Source organism: Genypterus blacodes, unplaced genomic scaffold, assembly GCF_046128005.1.
Source record: "Genypterus blacodes isolate CSIRO-AG114 ecotype Tasmania unplaced genomic scaffold, CSIRO-AGI_Gbla_v1 ptg000011l_1, whole genome shotgun sequence".
NCBI classification, from domain to species: Eukaryota; Metazoa; Chordata; class Actinopteri; order Ophidiiformes; family Ophidiidae; genus Genypterus; species Genypterus blacodes.
In genome coordinates this window covers 574398-597544 of record NW_027466825.1, presented here as the reverse complement: position 1 = coordinate 597544, position 23147 = coordinate 574398, and the positions used below count along the sequence as shown (strand labels likewise).

General features: G+C 48.6%; 1 protein-coding gene across 1 annotated transcript in view; it reads right to left on the bottom strand.

Moving 5' to 3' along the window:
* Positions 1-22429, bottom strand: part of LOC143009009 (insulin receptor substrate 1-B) — a 33649-nt gene extending 11220 nt beyond the window's left edge. Inside the window, exons 1-3 of the mRNA XM_076161002.1 lie at positions 21478-22429; positions 12616-12917; positions 9097-12292 (exon numbers count right to left, since the gene is read on the bottom strand). Of these exons, the coding sequence (XP_076017117.1) occupies positions 9097-12292; positions 12616-12917; positions 21478-21826 (3847 nt within the window). The 5' untranslated portion in view covers positions 21827-22429. The remainder of the gene's footprint in view (positions 1-9096; positions 12293-12615; positions 12918-21477) is intronic.
* Between the last annotated feature and the right edge of the window lie 718 nt (positions 22430-23147).

Below are 23147 nucleotides of genomic sequence, written 5' to 3'. Positions count from 1 at the left end.
ACCCACATGTGAACACACAACACACACACACACAGTCCAGTGTTTTGGCCAGGATCCATCATGTCTTGGGTGGCCGAGTCGCAACGGTGTGGGCTTTTTAGGATGAGGGAAAGCGCCTAAAGTGACCTGTTCTCACTCAGTGTGCAAAGCGGTGCTGAGGAATTCACATGTAAAAACAGATGAAAGCATTTTTTATTTATTATAATCATGTTTTTATTTAGCATTCTAGGTCTTATCACTCAAAGGTTTGGGCGCTTGCGTGTGTTCTCTTTTAGCTGAGAACATTTTGAACTTCACCGTCAGCACTTCAGGTGACCCCAGGATCAACTTTGACCTCCAAACTGATCCCCATCGAGGTCAACCCTGTCTGTGTTAACCCCCCCATCCGATCAACGATGGCCTTAATAACACACACACACGTATAAATATGTACGTAGGCTGCAGCCACGTAAACAAACATGATTACAGCCAGACAGAGGAACACACACACACCAAACAGGCATGTTCTCCATGTGCGAGGTGGCTCATTAGTAGACGGTAATCAGCTTAGTGCTCTCCAACGCCCACCGGCGCTAAGCTCTTTACAGACAAACCCAGTTAGAGAAGCAGCGGTTGAGTGATGCCATGGCCCAGAATCTATCCCCGCCATACACACACACACACAAACACACACCATGGTGGAGACATGGGGGGAAATATTTACAAGCGTGTGTTTGTAGAAAATTCAAGATGGCAAACAAAGAGAAGCGAGAGAGTCTGAAGAACACAGAGAAGGAAACTCCAAGTGTGAGGAGGGAGGGAAAAAAAAGGAGACAAATAAGAAGTGTGTGTGTGTCAGTGTGTGAAAAGAGGGAAACAGTCCCTCCTCCCGTGTACTCACTAACCCCGGCGCGTTGGTGGGTGGTTGCTCCGTTCCTCAAGCCCAGCCTGACGTTCCCCGGGCCAACATACACCCCATACCACAGCACACAATCAGAGCTCTGTAGCTGGGATCGCACCCGTACAGGGATGTGGCACGCTGCCAGGCAACCTCTCTCTCACACACTCACACACACACACACACACACACACAAAAGCATGCATGCGTATAGATACATGCAATCCCACACACAGAGAAGCTGATGCTGCAATACAGCAGTTGCATGCAGGCACATATACACTCACACACAGACACAGACACACACACATGCATGCATTCATACACACTCGGGCGCACACACGCACACCGAGGAATGAATATCTAACATGGGAACAAGTTGACACAACAATGAATGAAGCAGTCAAACCGCAGACATTTTGCAGAGTAACACGAGTTACACTGACACACACACCAGCCCCCCCCCCCCCCCCCCCCCCCACACACACACACCCATCCTCACACACACACACAGCAAGGGCCTCACCTTTGCAGAGGTGGTGAGATACAACACGCCGAGCCCTGCAAGTTATCTGACATCTTCCCTCTAATCTAAATGCATTGAAGCAGAGCCGGGCGTGGGCTCAGTATTGTGTCTGATGGAAAACCATGGCCTACAGACTGGCTCATTCATTCATTCATTCTCACACACACACACACACACACCCAGCTGAAAGCCTCGTCATCTGTGGAACATGAATATGAGGAAGAAAAAAAGCACACAAAGTCCACTTAGGAGACAAAAGAGGAAAGAGAAAAGGCAGGAAGCGGAAGGAGAGTAAGAGGTTTGGAGATCGGAGGAGAGATGCCAGCAAAGCTTTGCTGCAAACCGTATAGACAAAAGACAGTGTGTGTGTGTGTGTGTGTGTGTGTGTGTGTGTGTGTGTGTGTGTGTGTGTGTGTGTGTGTCTAGGAAGACCACATCAACACAGTATAGGTTACGTTATGTCGGTGAGCAGCTTTTAATTGCAGCTGATCTTAGCTTTTCTTGTTATGAGGAAAGAGAACCAGGTATGAGGTGGTCGTGTATGCCTGTGTGTGTGTGCGTGTGTGTACGCACGCTTCTGCAAGTTGTGTGTGCGTTGGTGTGTAAACCACATCTATTAGTACCTGCTGAATTGCACATGCATGGTAATTAAATGCTTTTCTGTCATATTGAGTTAGGTTCGGTGGCACAAGCACGCAAACACACACACACACACAAACCCACATAGTCTGTCCAGCGGCGCCCCTTTGACGGACCAAGCTGCCAGTACAATTCATTCCCCTGCCACTGCTGTGTGTGTCTCTGTGTGTGATGTGTGTGTGTGTTTGTGTGTGTGTGTGTGTGTGTGCCGAACGCATCTGAATAAGCACTAGTCAGTCAAAACACGAGTAGAGCGCCGAGCCATTAACCAGGGTTTTTTACTACCTAATTACCATTCGTTTGGCCAGGCTGCCCGGCAGACACATACACACACACACACACACACACACACACACACAAAGGGAAAAGGAACACGCTTGAACTCCCGCCGTGGCTCCCTTGAGCAAGCCGCCAGCATGCCGTGTGTGTAAAGGAATTGAGGCGGAGAGTGGCGTTAGTATTTCCACTGAGTTTTCCATAAAATCAATTGTTGATTCAGCCTATGTTTGCTTTAAAGGTTGAGGTTGAGTGTGTGTCGGTGTGTGTGTCGGTGTGTGTGATCAGAATCAAAGTGTTAAGAGATAAGGTAGGTATGTGTGTGTGTGTACAGGAGTGTGTAGGTGATACCTGTTGGGTGTAAAGTAGAGGATGGATGTGTCGATTACATGAGGGCCCCGGAAATGAGATCCGATCCGACCCCCGCTGTGCGTCTGGAATTACTGGAATTAGAGGCATAGACGCGCGCTCATGTACGCCCACGCCCGCCCACACACACACACACACAATCTCTCTCTCTCTGCCCGCACGTGGCTCAGGTGATAAGCGCAAGAATGAAGTTGCTCAAGTTTGCTTGACTTGTCACCTCGACTTTGTGGCCTCACACACATTTTTCCCTACTGCTAATGAAAAGACCGCATTGGGTGGGCCAAGTGTGTGTGTGTGTGTGTGTGATTGTGTTCCTGAGTGTGTATACTGTTGAGCTGGGAAATAGGTAACAGATTGGCAAAGGTCTGCAGAAGATAGATAGAGAGAATGAAAGCACACACAGGTGATGACTGCAATTCATCTTAATTGGGGCGGATATAACTGGCCAATATTGGTTTATGACACACACACACACAGTATTGATAAGAAACTAAAATTCTGTATTATTTGTAACTTTGACCCTTGCTGCAGCAGTATTAGTGTATATAAAGAGAAATTACGGTAACAAATACTGAATAGACAAATTTGCCAAAAAGTGGTTTATGTTACGTTTTGTGTTCACGTAAGGAAAAACTAATCGGGTGTAAAAGTGAGAGAAAGGAGGGATGGAAGAGGAAACAAGAACAAAACACATCCCTCCCTGCACAAACATCTAACTGGGTCCAAACTGTCCAAGCACCAGTTGCTCCCTGTGTACCCTCTCCTTCCTCTTCCCCTCCTCCTCCTCCTCAACAACATCTCCACACTCTCCCACCGCCTCTCGCTCCGTGTCAGAGTAACCCGTGAAAAAGCCTCTCCTCATTAATCCTCCACGCCCGGTCGAGGGGCCATGTTAATGTCCAATCTAAAAGCGGGCAAATATTAACCGGATGAAAGCAACTATGTCGGGGGGCGGCGGCACACATGCGAGGAGAAACAGTCCATTTCATCACGGGAACAAACAAGTTGGAGTGAGCGGAGTTAATGGTTTATAATGCAGAAGAGGAAAAGGGGTTGATGAAGATGGCCGCTCTCCCTGTTCCTCTTCGGGTCAGAGGTTGAGATTAATGCAAACACCAAAGACACACACACACACTCACAATCGCTACCCGATTAAGGCAAAAGTGTTTTAAAGGTTAGAAGAGATGACGACCCGGAGGTTTGATTTCATATCGTGGAATTGTTGACATTCTGATATTTCTGTGTACATTTCCTGCTTTGTTACTGAGACACAATCTCCAGTGTGTGTGTGTCGTGTTTATGTCTGCTGATGATGTCTTCGTATTTGTCTCTGGTTGTGTATGATACGTGACGGATAGATAGAGATTTGGGAACTTCTGAAGGTTTTTTTCCCCATTTTTTTTGGGACTTGGAACGATTCAACAGCGACTCCCAGGTGTTTGTGTCGTTCCAATGCTTCTCCAGCGGATCTCCGTGAAATTTGCTGGACGTGAGCGCCAAAGAGATTTCAGCCACGACTGCAAATCCTTTATTACATAGCCTTTATACCGCCTCTGACTGACACACACACACACACAGTCTCATAGAAAAGCGCGGAAAGTGTTGCAGAAAAATCCTGTGACCGTTTACGGCAGCGAGCAGAGTTCATGCGACTTCTTTTTAGTTCAATGTCACTCCGGACAAATTTGTTGCTCAGCTTATGTTGAAAGCCAGGCAAAGGTGTGCTGAGCGTTGCAGCAGCATAAGTGTGTGTATATGAATGAGAGAGAGAGAGAGAGAGAGAGAGCGAGAGCGAGAGCGAGAGAGTATTCAATCTGGATTACCCGGCTAGCTGCTGGATTCACCCAGTTGGACGGGAGGCACGCCGCCTGTGACGCACATGGGTGAGCTCATTGAATGCTCGGGAGCGAGTAGGAAGAACTCCACGGCCTTCAAGTACAAACTCAGTAAATATACACATGTTGGGGGGGGGGGGGGGGGGGGGGGGGACACACACACACACACACTCTCACTCAACCTTCAATGCAAAACCCAAACAGCGGAGTATTGTTGCTATGTGCGTTGCTGGATGGTGACTCCCTTAACGGACCACCCAAAATAAAACACTCCGGTCTTTGGGAGAATCTGACGTCCTTGGCTGTGACATAAACAAACGATCAAAGAGAGCGCAGCCAGCTGACCTCCTCCACTATGATATATGTTCCTGAAAGAAGCATATCACGTTTTAGGTAAACACAGAAATGAGCCCGTCTGACAGATTTAGGCTCCTCCGCTGTCATTCTCAGGTGATTCAGCGTCGGCCCGGGAGACTAGGCGGTTGCATAACACCGTAATGGATCCAATGAATCCGAGTTTAATATGCAGCGTGGACAAAAAGAAGCAAGTGTCCATCCCAATATGGATTATGTCATAATGAAATGCAGGATTATGCAAGACACTTCCTCCCAACTCATTACAGCAAAAATGTGAGGAATATTAAAAGCTGCTTCTGTCTGCTTTTGACTGAAGTGCCCTTGAGCAAGCCACGTAAAAATAGGTCTGATTTCAAGGCGTTGGGATTTTGGCAAAAAACAACAACAGATATATACATTAATGTGCACAAGTACACACACAAACACACACACGTATGTGGATTACATGACAGCATTGTTTTACTGGGTGTGTAATTCAGGCCAGCCTCAGGTTAGAGTAACAAGCAGCAGTGTTATGTAAAACATAACCACGTGGACGGGACGTGACCCCCTGGAGGGTGACGCTTAGGGCAGCGAGTGTGTGTGCGTCTGCGTGTGTGGGGTGGGTGGGTGTGTTGTGTGCAGAGGAATGAATGTATGCGTTTGCAGCACTGCACTGTGAATAAGGCGAGAACAGGAAAGTTTCCAAACACTTGAGTGACTCAGTCGGCTCATTTACTTTAGGTTTCACCGAGCAAATACTTCATGTAATCCCAAAAATACATATAATGAAAATAAATGGAATCATTCCTCCTTCAGATGGGTGACGTCTTTCATTTCCAACACTAATCACACAGGAAGGTGTGGATTACACAGCACCTCATTCGGTGAGTGTGTGCGAGTTTCAGTTGGCTCTGTTGACTAACTCTACCTTCTCCTACATGACACAGGACATTAAGGAGGCGACAATGATCACCTGGCTCTTTATATTTTGATTAAACTGAAATCTGAGAATAATTTCATTATTTAATTTCATTATAGTTATTCCTAATTAATTAGTAAATAAATCCATATTACCAAAGGGCTGGCATTTGTCAAAAGTTAAATCAATAGAAAGTCTTTAACACAAACACACACACACACACACACAAACACAGTTATCAATCCAATTACTCAGTAATGCATGAGTCTGTACGAGTAACAAGATGTTTGCAACAACAACAAGAAACTACAGAATATATTGTGATATGTATCAAAGTCTGTAGGAAGGTTGGCTTGAGCCTTAACATACGCCGCGGCTGAACCTCATGATATACAACAATAAAATATAAGCCCTCTTTGAAACTTAATCCATCCCTCATCCAAGATAAGCATGTCTGGGGGGGGCACAGGTTATTTTAGGTACTGGCAAAGCATCCGTCTCCAGATGGTAAAGAAATAAAATATTGGGACAGTGAGGGACAGCTGGAAGTGCACATATTAAAACCCTCTCACATGCCTTTCCTGGAGGCGGCTGTGGGAGCGGCGGCTGATTCCTTTTGAATTAACAGTTTGTCCTGAAATCCGCATAAAAAATTAACGCACTCTGTTCTAGCGCAGGTCAAGACTCTCCTCTTTGGGACCTACCCATACACACACACACGTGTACACACACAGGCATGAATCCCAGTTTAAACATTAGGATCCCACTCTGAAACATTAGTCTGAATTCTTTGAGGAATTCTTATTACATGCCACATATTACATAATTGACGTCCAATTGGATTGTTTTTCGCACAACAGATTCAATTTTAGCCTTTGGTCCTGTGTGCCAAACATACACACCCTTGACACAGAGACACACTGCCACAGGTCCTATACGAGCTGGTGCATGCCAGGGGAAAAGTCCCTGTAATTACACCAGATTGGAGCTTTGAAATGGCAGCCATAATCCACGCAGACAATATAATTAATAAACTCTTATTTTTGTTTATAGTAACTAATAGAGGGATGTAGAGCTTTCTCTCTCTTTTTGTTTGCATGAGGTCACCTCTTCTGCGTTCCCTCTGCTCCGCTGCACCAGCGAGACTTCTCAGAGCAAAATCTATTTTTAAAATGTCCCTGCAATCATTTGAGAGTGGAGTCAGACACAATGTGAAAAGAGTGAGGGAAGAAAGGCGCACAGAGACAAGAAAGATTTGTGGAGAAAAGCAAAACAAAACAGAGAGAGTGCTGTGCGCACATGGGAGGGAAGGAATTTGAAAAATCCATCAGGCGTGTTCGGGGGGAAGATGGTGAAAAATGAATGAAGGCTGAGGGAAAGTACCTGAAGAGGAAAATGTGCAACTATGAAGAGGGGTGATAGAAGTCAAGAAAGCGAGACAGAAAAAGACACAGCGTGGCCTGTGAGAGTCCTCTGGTCTTGGCTAGGCCCTGCTGGGGCCCTCCAGCCAGCCGCGGCAGAAACACTCGAACAAAAGGATCGTTTATTGGAGGAGGAAAGAGGGGGAGGCACGATGGAGGGATGAAAGGAGGGGGAACACTGTACAGAGGCATTTGAGAGCCGCGAGCGAAACACTGGCCTCATCTCAACATTCACAGCCAACGTGTAACATTCTCCCCCACGCTGCCGTGCTGACGTCCTCATGCTCGCAGCCAGATCCCATATGGACCCACTGTGGTAGCTCGCTTACATTTATATTTAAACACACAGTCGACACTTCCTGCTTCAGCCCATTTTTCCTCCAATAAAACCAAAGCGGTGGCTGCGCGGACGCGAGCCGACGTTACTGGGGAATCTATAAAAGCAAACTGTGGAGCAGAGCCGCGCTGTGCTGCCCACAAGATCCCATGATGAAGTTTGGCAAACGCCGTGAATTCTTCATTAAATCCGACTGAGAGGGAGAGCGATGAAGCACTCACCACGGAAACCTACAGAGCAAATCATGTGAAAGCTAGGTCGGCTATGCAAACAACGCGTCTTGCCAGGATGCATTCATCACAAGAGCCCCACTGTGGAAGGTTAAGTAAGACTACTCAGTGTTTTACTGATGCATATAAATCCACACCTCTCTTTAAATGTTGCTCTATCTACTAAAACTGCAGGCATCCATTTCTTAACAGGCCAATTTGGTGCAGACAGCGGCTCAGAGAGAATGTTTTCTACAGGCAAATGTCCCACTATGACCTAGCTGAGGCATTGTTTAGCTATGGCGGTCTCCTATGGCGAGAAAAATTCCGCCATAGTAGGACAAATTCCTCATCTTGACTTATTCCCCATGGGAATAAATAAAATACTTATCTATCGCCCTCTCCCTTCACCAGATCTGCAGTTACAGCACAACCGTGCCATGTTCATATCTGATAATTACAGTCATATAACAGTCAATCTTTAGATGCAGCACAAAGTCTGCATATAATGACCAATTACATAAAGTGCATGTATATATATGTAAACACACACAGAGGTATATTATATATGCCACCAGAGAAATTGTGTTAAATTGCTCTTCATTAAATGCAGCTTTTGACGGGGAAAAAAAGCAAAAAAGATGCATCAATGTTCATGTTAATGCAAAATGGGGTCAGCTTTCGCACTCAATGAAGATGGGACGGAGTTCTTCAACGGCAAGACAGAGGGCTTTGCTAGTGGAGATAATGCGATGAGATTGGTGTGACAGCCCTCCTCAATAGAAAACAATGGCTCAAACAAAGCAGAAAGGTCTTCAGTTCGTCATGTGAAAGGCGCCTTTCAACCACAAAACACCTCTAGAGAGGTTTAAGGATGCTTACACTACATTTAAGATGACTCAAGAGGATCAATAGTCATTTCCACAATATCGATATTCATTGATGTTCCAATAGGTTGTCTGGATTTTAAGGCCTAACAAAATCACATCAGGTGAAAAGTGTCTTTAGAGCTAAACAAAGCCCCCAGACAAGGAAATTTGTTAATTGAATTGTGAAAGCTCCTAATCCGTTTCTCATAATGGGGATGATCCAGACGCTCATCCAAATCTGATTTTGTCTGCATTTTAATCTGGCGCCAGGTGAAGTTTGAGTAAATGCATAGATGCAAAGGGATACAGAGGTCCATTGGATTATCTTAGAAGCCGATTCTTTTCCATGTGAATAATGTGACAGGGCACAAGTAGGACACAAGGGGGGGCGGCACAGTTAAGGGGACATGATCACAGTGTATGTTCATGTGGAGGGCAAGCTAAGGGCAAAGTATTTTTGGATACAGAAAAAACTCTTACCCGTTCCCTCCTTGTTTCCATTCTGATGTGTCCGCAGCTCCTCTGACTTGTAGAAGTCAATGCTGGCATATGTGTTGAGACTGGAGCTGCTGCTGCTGCTGCTGCTGCCCACTGTTGCGCCCACTCCCCCGACCCCAGAAACTCCACCCAGTACGGAGAAGAGGCGAGCTGGGGCCTGGCTGCCTGGGGTTCCATCTAGGCCTAAATGGGGGCTCTCTTTGTTGGCCAAGTCCAAGTCTATGTAATTGAGGCCTTGCTCTGTGGACGAAGTTTGAGAGTTATTGGGAAGGGACGGCTGTCCAGTGACAGAGAACTGGGGAGGGGTATCAGTCACAGCCCCATTCCCCCACAGCACGCTTTCAAAGCCCAGGCGCCGAGCCACAGCTTGTGCATGTTCTGGAAAGAGGGAGGCAGTGGAAGAAGATGAAGAAGAGCCATTGGCGGGGAGGGAGGGCACGGCAAGGAAAGTTTCTGAGCAATGTCGTCTGCGTCCTTGAGGATCGGCCCTGATAACTTTAGCCCCGTGGTCTGGGTTAGGCCCTTGTTTGACTAGAGGGAAATCTAGACCCCGTGATAGCACTGGAACGGAAGTATCAGTCCTAGTAGGGGAAGGGACTTTGGGGGAGACACTGCTTGATGACCTGTCGATGGTATTGTTATTTGAACTGTAGGCCATATCTGTGTAGTCTCCAAAGGACATAGGAGAATCAGACTCACTCACTGAAGGGACACTCTCTCTGATTTTTCTAACAGGCACCTCAGCCACCTCGGTGCCATCTTCACGCGGGCCAGCTGTTCTCACGTCACAGACTTTGGGTGCAGGAGGCAGAGTCGGAGGTGTAGGAGGGGTATGGAAGGAGGGGAAACCCAGAGGTGTGAGGGAGAGAGGCGAGGGGGATGGAGAAGGGCCCAGGTCCATGTTGACATATTCAGAGGCAGCTGAGTTGATTGGGGCAGATGGGCTACGGGAGAGGGGGATGAAGCCACCTAAGCAAGATGTTGGTCTGTGCAGGGGTTGCTGGCTGCTGGAACCGTAAGGAAGTGATAAGCCATGCCTGAGCCCCCTGCCCCGGCCTCCACTGACCCCAGCCTGGCTGCATTTCTCCCCCTTGAACTCGATGCTTACGTACTCCCCAGGACTCTTAGGTTCTGGAGGCAAGGGGTTTTCACGGACCCTGGGGAGGGTATTCGCCTTGGACACGTCAACAAATAGACTTACTGGTCTGCTTCTGTTGTGGCTACCCTGCTTCGACAACCCACCGGCGCTCCGTCTCTGCTGAAGTTTACCCCCATCTTTGGACTGAGCTCCTGGGGTTGTGGGACTCGCTCCCTGGGAAGCCCGATCATCTGTGTCCCCGAGGCTCTCACTGCTGGCTGAGCTGGAGGAGTAGGAGGAAGATGAGAGTGACAGGTGGCGTCCCACCACTGAACTGCCTGCTGCTGGTTGCTCCTGATGCCCTCCCACAGCCCTACCCCCACCTATTCCCCTACTACCGCCCCCATTGGGCCGTCTGCCTCGCCCAGGTCCGTCATCAAAGTGTCCAGCAGAGGGGTTATGTTTGTAGGAACGGGGGAGGGAATAGTAGGAGTACACCATCTTGGGAGCTTGCTGTTGACCACTTGGGTCCAGGTGACCTGTGTGCTCAGGAGGTGGGGGGCTGCCATTTACAGAACGTGCGCTGATTGGAGACATATTCATGTAGTCACTGCCTGCCCTGCTGTCTGCACTGCCACTGCCCAGCCACGCACCTCCAGAGAGACCTCCACGCTGGTCAGGGGAGCAGCTACTGTTGGGGGACATAATCATGTAGCCATCTGAACTAGGCGGGGGCCGGATCTGCTGTGGGGTCGACACGCTGTTGTTAGGGGTCATCGCCATGTAGTCATCAGCAGGTTTGGAATCTGACTCAGGAACGGAGACAGCCAGTGAATGGGAGAGGGAACCTGGAGGCTGAGAAACTCCAGGCAGCATGGACATGTACCCATTATCCACACCTAAATCTATGGGACCTCCTTCTCCACCAACACCTCCTTCACCTTTGAACTCCCCTGCCACATCTAAGTAACCTCCTCCTCCTCTTCCACCTGCTGAGCCAGGACTCATGCCAGAATCCCTCTGTATGTTAGCAGAACTTGAGGAAGCGAAGGACTCACGGCTGGTGCTCCGCGACATGATGGCATAGTCAGCTGAGTCTTCATCTGCTGGCTCCTCAGCTCTGCGCTGACGTGGGGCCAGCCTCTCCAGAGCCATAGGAGGTAGGGATGCCCGCTTGCTCAGCAGCCTGCGCTCAGCCTCACATTCTCGACTGGACGAACGACGCAGCACTTTCCTGGTCTGAGGCTGGGACCCTGGAGTTCCCGGTCCTGGCAGTGAGCCAGATGCGGGGCACGCTTCGTTGCTGCTGCCAACGCCACCACGTTGGCCCATTAGAATGTAGTTGGCTGCCTCTTCGCCGAGCGACTGGGTGCTCACACTGCCGACAGAGCCGCCGGGGAGACTAGGGGAGGGGAGGAGAGTGTGATCCCCGGGGCTAGAGCCATACTCATCTGAAGAGCCATAGTCACTAGGTGAGCCTGAGACAGAGGTATGATGGCTGGGGACACGACTGTAGGAGCCCGAACCAGGCCCAGCAGGAGCAGACGCTGCCCCTCCAAAGTCAGAGCCATGTCCAGAGCTAGAGGAAAGGCTCGGGGCTGGGGAGGGTGCTGGGGTGGAGATAGAGCGCATCAGCCCCAGGGGTGTTTTAGCAGCTGAGTTGGGGGCAGAGCGGGCCGACTTTGACCTGAGGATTGGGGTGGTGGAACAGGAGCCATTGATGGAGGGGCTAGAGCTTGGCCCTGGTAGTGGTGAGATCCCTGCAACCCCTTCCTCTATTTTCCCTCCATCACTGGCAGTGCGGGACCGTGGGAAGCTGTGCCGTGGCGTGGGCGAAGCACTGGTGCTGTTGGCCCCTCCTCCATTGTTGGCTCCTCCCGGGGGCTCAGTTCGAGGCCGGCGGGCGAAGCCCACCTGGCTTGGAGGCGGGTTTGGATGGTGTCGACGTGAGGGAACACTGATGGGGTTAGAAGCAGTAGCACCGCCTCCAGGGCCGGAGTTGGACTGAGACTTACTGCGCTGGCGGAACTCTTCGCTCAGTGCCTTCATGGCCTCCAGCAATGTTTCATGCATGTTCTGGGCAACCACTGAATCATCCACCTGGGGAGCCACACAAAAATCCTCACAGACAGTAAACTTAGATCCTTAGTTTATAGTTTATAGATAGTTTACTTATCAAATAATCCAAAACATGAAATAACCATTCAAAATCTAAAACTTGCTATTGGAATTTCAACGTCTCATTCTGATAGAAAAAACTAAACTGTGTTTATCAAATTTCATTCAAACCTAGCACCATATTGAATTCACAAATAAATTAGCAAAACCAGAGGGCAAAGTTATAGAGTTAACCCTAAGCGACACATTCCATCAGGATCTCGGTTCATTTTTCCTTAATTACAATCCTTAGGTTACAGACTCACCTGCATCCAGAACTCGCCCGGGCCCGTCACAGCAGAGCGGCCCACCTCCACAAAGAAGAAGTTTTCCGAGTGGCCACAGCGTCGGACATTCATCAGCTGCAGCACCACGGCGGCAGCATCAGAGTTCAGCTTCACAAAGTTGACCGTCTTGTCGGTGAGGCAAAGGCGGTAGATGCCCACCAGGTTTTTGGCCTGGCCGAGGCCCTTGGGCCACACTTTCACTTGCCAGACTTCTTTGAAGGCTGGTCCAGGATTGGGCACTCCGTAGTCCCCCGCAGCAGCACTGTCACCGACGTTCTTACCTTGAAACACAGGACAAAGAGGGTTAAAAGGTTGATGGAAAGAAGAAAAAGGGAGACGGAGGCTTTGTGGAGAACACTGGGAAGCACAATTGAAAAGACGCACGCAACAAAGCTTTGATTTGACCTTCATGCATGTGTGAGCACCAGTATTTACCTCAGCAGAGTGCAAGGTATCATTATTAAGTAAACAGTGCTGAGCTTTTTAGAGATGTCTGAACCAGATCTCTCACACACACACACACACACACACACACACACACACACACACACACACACACACACACACACACACACACACACACACACACACACACACACACACACACACACACACACACACACACACACACACACACACACACACACACACGTATGGAAAAAGGAATCTGTCAACAGCTGAAGCACTACAAAGAATGATGACTATGTACGAAAAGTGCCCATGGTTTAAAAACTTGAGTGAACCAGCTCTAAAAAAAAAATGCTTAACAAGTGATTCAACACTAAACCAGACCAGAAACCAAAGCGCCAGCACTCCATGACGTCCTCAAGAGCCATTTTAGGAGCCGCTTCTCTGACAGTAAATGACCGACTTTGTAAACAATTAAAAGTTAGTGTCTCTTAGTGGGAGTAGAGACAGTCCATTCACCCTTTGTGTTGCGTGCTCTTTATTCAGTCCGCGGGGAAGTGCTGAGGGGAGAAAGCTCTCGGTGAGATTTGATCCTTGGGTAGCAGGGGCACACAAAGGCAGGGGACTTAATCACTTAACAATACCTGGCAGCTTGTTCGCTGTTTTAAGTCATTGCATTGTTAACAGATCTGAAGCAGGAAATGCGGCCATTAACCAAGAAAATTACCCTAATTCTATCACGCTGTGCAACTCAATGTGGGTGAAATTCTCCCTGAATATCACAGATTTACCTCTAAGCTCTTTTATTTTCAGCCACAAGGAACTTCTACTATTCAGAGCTGACTGACTGATTATAAGGGAACCATGATGTGACTTGTGTTTTAGGGTGGATTCCTCTTCTTCGCTCTCCTCTCTAGGGAACCGCCCAAAACACCCCTTAAACATGGCCTCTCTTCACCCATAGAACCGCTTTCTGTGTAGAGTTGCCAAGCTGGACATGCCTGAACGTGTCAACTATAAAATCTACCATACAGAATCAATCAACATGATGACAAGACTGAGGAAACAAGCCGCCGTGACATTGCAGCTCCCATCCCACCAAGAACAGGCTGTTCTTTGCGGTATGAGAGTGACCTCGAGCACCTTCCTTATTATTCACCGCAACTGGCATATTGAAGTTCTTGAAGTGGAGTTACTGATTGATTCACAATGAAAGCACGTATGTAGTTTGCACACAGAAGAGCATTTGCGTCATGATTTAAGGTCCAATTGGGTGGGATTGAAGTGGGAGAAGTCTGAAGCATCTCTGCGTTCACTTCCCCAAACTAGAGAAGCATACAGGACATAAAGGAGAAGAACTAGAATAGATGTTTTGCTGAAAAGCATGAAGGTTGTGGCTTAGTGGCTGTGTGTGTATGTGTATGTGTGTGTGTGATAGGTACTCCCCCTACATTAGATGACTCACTCAAGGCCAAGCATGGCTATTTCATGTACTGTTTTTTTCACTGCGTGTTACCAGATGTGTTTGAGAAGTCACAAATGTGCCTTCTCGATTTAGATTTATAACAGGAAGGGATTGTTTTGTGATTTTTCAGTGGGGACTGAGGGAATGAGGGGAGGAATATCTAGGAGAGAAACGCAGAGGAGGGAGCGCACGGCCTTGTGAGAGCATTTGTTTAGTTTTGTGTTTTTATTTACGGCTTCAACACGTTTTGTCAGGAGGTTGCTTCTTGTAAACCCAAAATTGTGTATCCTTCCGTTTGAAGAGCCCATTGAACGGAGTCTTGAGGACAGCACAAGTGTGTGGTTTGTTTTGAGTACAGTGCAGCCTTAAACCTCAGCTGTGCCCTCAACAGCACTTACACACAGGCGGACACAAACACCCTGGATCTCAGGGCCAAATCAGGCCGGCTGCACGCACATACTGACAACTCTCTGAGGCCCTGAAAACCGTGAAGAGGTCTTCTGAGAATCGTAATCTTACAGGGGTGACGACTGATTTCCCCCCTCTGTATCAAGCATGCCAAGCCTCTTTCTGTGGTTATATAAGACTACGGCAGAGGCGGTATGAATTATGGATTGCCGCTGGCTTTCCTCCGGGGGATCTTGATGGCAGTGTGATGCTGAACGAAGGTGCCTGAGAAAGCCTTTTTTTTTTATACCTTGCATTAAAAAAGGAAAAAAGGTTATCAGCCGGTCAACTACCACACACACCAGACCACAACACCCACCCCTATGCAGCATAAAGCTCCCGCATACACAAACCAGGAGTTAAAAGGCCCTTAGCAGGAGATAAATCTGAGGACTAAGCCGGATGCCCAGGAAAGCAAAACACACCTGGAGGTAATGATGCATCTGCAGCAGGCGTGCTGGCTGAATAAGGGCGACGTGTGTGAACAAACATTAGCGCAACCTTGTCCCAACCTTGCAGGGGGGGGGTGGGTGATGATTTATTTCAGAGGTAAACTCCTGAAATCTCCTCTTTTGAGCGCCCTCAAAACAACACAGCTTATTCACGCCCCGGTTGTTTACTTCACTTTTCTGCATGGCCGCACGTCAAACGGCTAACGATTGCTTTTACGTGGCTGGCGACTGGCGACAGCGTGGCCAACACTGCCGGCTATTCATGCCGGTTCTGTTTACCGAGCTCAGCCGGCCTCCCTTGAGATGAGTTCTCGGCTGTCGTCTGAGCCCATTTTCTCTCCTAAGATTCTAAATATGACCACAGATATTAGCACTGGGGCGGTGGCCGATCTGTAAAGGTCTTGTATTCGTGTGTAAGGCGGGTATAGGGGTGCAATAATTACCCCCGGGGCAGCAAGACGCCTGCTGGGACATTGACAGCTCTGTCTTCAATGACCTACTAATCATTGTTCTGATTATCTCACAAACCCTAAAGAAGTAGGTCTTACTTAGGGGGTCCTGCTTGTGTGTGAGTGTGTGAGCTCACCCTCAGCAGGGACACAGGATAGTGGGGCGGGGGGGGTTTGCTGTTCTTCATACTCATGGGCGGGTCTGCACAAAGTCCTGAGGTCCCCTAACTTGATGTCATATATTCCTGCAAAGTCTGAGGCTTTTTAACTTTCCTGGGTATCAGCTAAGCAAAACAATAAAAAATATCTGAAACCTTAATTTATAGCGAGTTGCAGGACAAAATCCCCCCTCTTAGTTAGCTAATGTAGCCTGTAAATCAGGGAAAGCTACTCTGGCAGTGAACCCACAGGCTCTCGCTAGGTTCTGTTTCAAGTTTCTGACCTCATTGCCCTAGCATGCAGCGCTGCTCCATAACACCGCTAATGCTGCACAGAGCACGCCCCACTTCTGAGGGCTAAACCCCATTTTCTACCCCCTATGTCAGCTACTGTACCCCGCCAAACACACACACACACACACCAGCCCAGTGTCATACCAGGTTACCAGCATGGAAAGATAGGAGACAGCTGTGCACTTTTAATACAAGTATGTTTGTGTGAGAGAGAGCGAGAGAGAAAGAGAGAGAGGGGGGGTAATAACAGTTGGTCTAATCTCCGGATGCCATGTGTACCAGTTTCTCTCTTTTTCCTCAACTCCTCTGCTTCCTTTCCATCTCTCCGTCCATCTCTGTCTCTCCTAATCCCCCCCCATTTGGGGCTGCACACAGACACGCCAGCGATTCCCCAAGAACGGCATCTGCCTGCGGTTAATATCGCACATGTTTTGCGTTATCCAGAAGTGTGTGAACTCATCAGAGGTGTGTCCGGGGTTTGCCGTCCCCTGACACAAGACATGCGAGTAGCCGTGAAAGTCAACTGAAGCTCAGGTCTCTCATTAAAAACCAGTTCATGAGCTCAGGCCAGACTGGCAGCCAGCTTGGATTATTTTCTTCAGCTCTCCAATCTCTGGCCAGAACAGAAGGACCTAGAAACTCCGAGCGATGAGTCCCTGTTTAATTGTAAATGTGGAGGATACTTGCTGCATCTGCATTGATTTAAGGACCTTTACATGTACTTAAAGGTAATCTTTTCTCCCCATCCACAATGTTTCTCATTTACGCCGTTCAATACCTCCCTCAGGGCGCTCGCCTCACGTATGCAACTTTCTAACGCACTCGCTGCGAGGCTGATAAATCCAAACCCATGAACCTCCTGACCTCCGCAACGACAGCAATAATGAGCTCGTATCAACCAAAAGCAATCAATACCGGTGGTTATAAAAGCATACTATGCAGCGAGAGTCCCACAGCTCTGTCTTGCTCAACATATGGCCGCTCATTGACTAAATGGATCGTGTTGCCCGGGGGCCTCTCTTTGCCGTCGATCAAACCGGTGCACTCAATTGACGAGCTCCTCCGACGTGCAGCTCCATCCCATCGCACGAGAGCGCACGGTGCTCAAGGCCATTTCAGACATTTCCATAATGAAGGGTGAGTTGATGTTTTACTGTAACAAAAAGGTGCAAACGAGCCTGACGGAGCTCTCCGGCCTAGATGGGGGCACTAAAACAGCACTTGGTGCGATAACACCATCCGCACCTGCTTTTTTGTCTTAGTTAGCGCTGTGCCACCAGAGACCGACCCCTGAGACAATCATTACTGGCTAATTAGGGGGGTGGGCGAGCAGTGCTTAAGAGGGGCTTAACGGTTAATCGGTCAGCCTGGCGAGCCACAGAGATTTGGATCTCACTCGCCGTTGCAAATGGTGTCGAATGACGCTGCAGGATAATAATAAAAAAGGCAGCGGTACACTTTTCTCAGTCTGCTCTCGATTTCAGATAGTTTTGCAGCAGTTTGCAGAGTTTGAGATACTGCCTGCGGCTTTATTTGATACAGTACACTCACTTTGGACCTCAAAGCAGTTAAAGAACCCCCCCCCCCCCCAACGCATTCTAAATATAATGACACAGCTACTTACGAGCATCCACAGGCCTCAATGGGTTTCCCTGGGACTATTTTCTCCCAGTGCACGCCTGCTAAAGGTCCATCTCCAAAGGGAAAGAAGGTCTGCGGATTAGCAAGCGTCTCATTATATATTCTGTTTAATTTCTCAATCATAACTTTTCGACGGATGACAAACTAAAAGCATGCCATTACACTGCAGTGACATAAACAAACCTTGACAAATAACAGGCAGGAGTAAAAAAGAACTACTGGTTGTGTGTTTTCCTTTAAGTCACTTTGCCTGCTTGTAGTATTCTTACTTTGTTTCTGTCCTGGAATAAGCCTGAGAATCTGCCAGTCCCTGAGGTCGGTGCCCGAGTTGTGCGATCGTCTGCCCCAGTGGCTCGCACCTCCGCCCCTTTGGTGGAGGTTAAGCCTTTACACACTCGACTGCCTCCTAATACTTGAGTAAATAGCTGCCCTCAACCCTGATACTGTACTCGCTGCCCAAAAGGGTCTTACTGGACTCAGCTGAATAAATAACCCAGATCCTAATATCACCCTACACGGCAGCTGGCTCGTGTTTGTGGAATTACCGCCGGCTCGAGGCGAGGATGTGTAACATTGGACAGTTCCTGGGCTGTTTAGGTGAGCTTCCCAGGCCCGGGGCACAGCACAGCACAGAGGCTCGGGATTTGACTCAAAGCTGCGTTATGTCAGCGTGGACAACCGCAGCGCTGTTTGTTGTCCTTCCACCGCACGTGTGTGCGGTACATGCGAGGCCTGAAACCTCTCGCTGTGCGCACTCGGACTAAGCCGCTAATTCCCCGACTTCAACCCAAAACATCGATTTCGGATCAAGCCGAGGCACGCAGCTGAGAACTTCACCCCCATCACAACTGGTGCCGCTTGAAACAGATGTATGAAGACAGACATACACACACACACACACACACACACACAGGTATCAAGTTGAAGGAGTGGTCCTATGGAAAATATGTGTGACGGTGGGGCTTCATTTGGCCGATGGCCCCCAACTTTGCTCCGTCCCCTGGCTGTGAATTCTTTTGTCTCTCCAACTGTACAAGTGGAGGAGTTTCATGTTACTCTGAATTCTGTGGTTGCAGGAGGGGAATCACCGCCCCCCTTCCCTTCCCTCCTCCCCCCCCCTTCCTCCCTCCCTCCTTCCTAACTCAGCCCCTCATCCTGACAATAAACAATGCATTTACTGGCGTCAGCTTCTTCAAACCTGCATTTTTCACATTTTACAGACTAAATGTTCACTTGACTTAGCAATTTACAATAACTAAATGATTCAGACACTCATAGATACAATCATTAATAGGGGCTTTGCATTTATGAAGATCTTTGGGCATTGTGCGGTCAAACACACTTCACTGTGCTGAGTAACAGTGTATGTGCAGTACATACCAGCACGGGGTTATTACAGGATGGAATTTTGACACCATGTGTGTGTGTGTACATGTGTGTGTGTGTGTGTGTGTGTGTGCATTTAAGCTATTTCCATGCCTGCAGGTTGAGGCAGCAACCTTGGCCCTCCGCTTCCAAAACTCTGACCAGAGAATACAGATTCAGCATAGTCCTACAGAGTGTGTGTGTGTGTGTGTGTGTGTGTGTGTGTGTGTGTGTGTGTGTGTGTGTGTGTGTGTGTGTGTGTTTGTGGCCTCTATACGTGAAACCTATGAGCACAAACGGTGTACTGACTGCAGCACATACCACAAGAATGCCTGCCAGCGTGAGAGTTTACATAGCAGCCGGCCGCAGCCCTTTTGTCATTGTCAGCGAGGATGATTTACACTGGAAACCCTACGCTGAGGCAACAAAAGACGATGAAGAGCTGCACTTCCGCGCCGAACGGTTACAACGCTCCCTTTCAACATCATCGCCGACCAAACTGTAATTTAGTTTTCCAGCGAGTGTGTGACAGGATCCCCTCATACCTGCTGAGCCTCAGACCGTAAACCAAGGACTTCTATACATCTGACCTTTAAGGCAGATGCATGGCAGGGCAACTTACGTCATGGAGAACTATTACATATCATCAATTTCCACAATTAGAAATGGCTGAATACTGGGAGGTGATAACCCGGGACACATTCTTGTTTTAAATAATCCAAACTCAGCATATCAAAAAGATCTTATCAAGGCTGGACTCTCTCTTGGAGCTGATGCAACATCTGTGTATTTACTTATTCCTGGCTCTCTTCAGTCTAGACTTCGCAGAAACTCTTGAAATACTTGGTAAGAGCAGACTGCACACACACACACACACACAAATGCCCCAAACACACCGGACCAGTTATGTTAAAGCAACTCGGGAGACAACAATTCCAAGCTGTTTGGCCTCTATTGGCCTGCGTTGGACATGAAACAAGTCGCTCTCCGTGGCTGTAAAAAGGAAAAACTGGACTATTTGTCCGAGCTGGCCTCATTTTCCCTCCGGTGGCTCATTTTCAGTGCCGCCCTGACGCTAATCACCTGCTTTATGTAACCGAGCTGCAGGTCATGTGTGAGAAGCACCTTGAACTTCTATCTTCGTTTGCCAAGATTGCGTCATGCGTCCTTTGTGGCCTGTCTGGGCCCTGGTGGAGAGCAGGGGAAGGCTGAACAGGTGATTTGGAGTTGCTGTGCTCGCCACTATTCCTCGGACAGCTGTGTTTACACAGCGGCTGATAGACACCATTTGAGAAATCTCCACGGGGTGACGGTGGGAGTTGAGGCTTGTTGCAGCAGTACACAAACCCGCTGCAACACAATCTTAATGGGACATGCAACTGCTTCATTATTACAAGCCGATTAGGTCATAAATAAGAAATCATGACTGGGCAAAGCCGGATCGAAATTGGCTCTTTTGACAGGTTTGGAGGCACCCCCCCACACACACACTATTGGGATCAATGCCTGGAGGAATATTGCAATGTCAGCTGGAAAGCAGTGCAGTCAAAGTAAACAGAGGACAGGGTGTGTTTGAGCAGAGCCTTGTGAAGTTGGTTTGGGACACAGAGCCACAGGGAGAAGATCGGACACACTGAACCCAGCGAGGCATCAGGTCAAGTAGGCGTAGGCCCACAGTGCAACCCTGTTTTGGTCCTTAGAAGGGGAAGAAACAAACAAACACACGTCTGGGGGACATCTGGCAGCAAATATCTGTCTTGACGCGCGCGATAAGGGGCTGGGGTGGGGAGGATAAGCTTTAAAGCGTGGACCTTTAAAGCGCATGTTTACCACACAGGCACGACTCACGACATTTGTAAACACTTTGAAAAGTCCTCACATAGACTAAATAGATCAACCAGGCAACAATCGAATACGTTTAAAGGACACTGGGGGCCTGATCCCACACAGACAAGCTGAGTGAAGTTAGTTTGGCACTCTGTAATGGTTTGAAACGATCCTGCACATGATCCAAAACACTGGAATGAAACGTGTCCTGATCTGCAGCGCTCTTCTCTCTTCTCTTCATTGCTGCCACGTTTTCCCCCCCACATCCCGGTGCAGACTCCCGTGTGGAATGTGTGCGTGCGTGTGTGTGTGTTTTTGGGGGAACTTTTGCTTACTTTTGCACTGCAGGTCCACCATGGCCTGGTACCACTCGTCCTGGTCCGCCTCGTTCTCCGCGGCGACCGCGAAACTCTCGGCCCGGGTGTAGAGCACGATCATGTGCTTGTTCTTGGAGTCGGCCCGTTTGTTGATGTTGAAGCAGGTCTCCAGCGCCACGGCTTTCTTCGGGACGGGGGCCTTTCCGCGGAATTTCTTCTCGCTCTCGTAGTACTCCAGGCGGGCAGGGCCGCGCTCCGAGGCCGAGCGGAGCACGAAGTACCGCCGGTGCATGGACTTCTGCTTGCGGAGGTATCCGCTCTTTCTCACGTCCTCGCAGCTCTGTTGCTCCACCGCTTGGCTCTCCATGAGTGCGCCCCCCTCGCTTGTCCCCCAAAAACCAAAACAACAACAAATGCAAACTTAAATTCCCGCCCCCCCTTACAGAGCTTTCTGCAAGTTTAGCGAGGTGATTCAAACATCGCCCGGCTCCGCACCCCTCCCTCGCTCCCACATCAACGCAGGCATGTGAAGGGAGACGCGGATCCGATCTGCGCGGTGCTGCTGGCGGATCTGCTGCTGCAGGGAGCTCCGGAGATTTAAAAACTCAAACACAAACGTAGATATCTCCAGTTTTACCCTCTTCTTTGTGTGTTTGTCCTGAGGAGGGAGCACTGCAAGTTTCCCAGGCTCACACGGAGCAGCAGCACATGCGGCACAGTTCAGCACGGAGCTCCCCCTGCTCCCCACTACTACAACCACCAACACTACTACTACTACCAGGAGTGTTTCCAAAACGCTATGTGCAGGAGCGCTTTAATCCCATTTACAGCACATCACTGAGTACATAGCTCATCCTGCAGCAAACAGCAGCCTGTCTGTCTGTCTGCCGGCCTGTCTGTCTCCCCTCCCCTACTCCGCTCCGCTCTTGTTGCTGTAGTGTGGAGCAGCTACCGTGGAGTAGGGCTGTCACTCAAGCCCGCACTAGTACACTGGAGCAAGACGCGTTCACGGACTCCGCCCGAGCTCCGACTCCACAGCTCCACACTCGACTCAGCAGTGGTGCCAATAGAATATTTGGCGTGTGTGTGTGTGTTCGTCTGTCGGGGCATATTAGTTAAAAGGTTACACAGTCTCAAGGGTGCTGTTTCCTTTTTCTTTGTTATTCATTCTTGTGGCATTTTGTTGCTGTTGTTGTTTCCCTTCCCTCTCTATGGTTGGGGAGGAGGGGATTCCTGTTATAAATCCCTGCATGCTCATTTCAATTAATATATTATTGAATGGAAAATTAGCTTACTACAGTAATGATGTCATCTTATTAACCAGGTTCACGAGTGATGTCACCAGAACTGGCAAAGATTCTTCTTTTATTTTGTTGACATTTTTCCCTTCTTCATGTGTACGACTACCTGTTTATTCTTATTATTTTCTTCTCTGCTTAAAAAAAATCGCAAAAATGTTCAATATATATACATATACATGATTTAATTTTTATTTCGAAGGATATTTGATACCTGGTTGAGATGGAAAATGGCTAAACAGTGCCTTCTACAGGTGCTAAGTCATTTTTAACATGAAAACAGAACATGTGAAGATGGTGAACAAGAAGCAGGTTCAGCCCTGTCAAATAACACAGGGACTCACTAATAACAAAGGAATGTTCGGTGTAGGTGTCCTCTAAAGCTGTGGG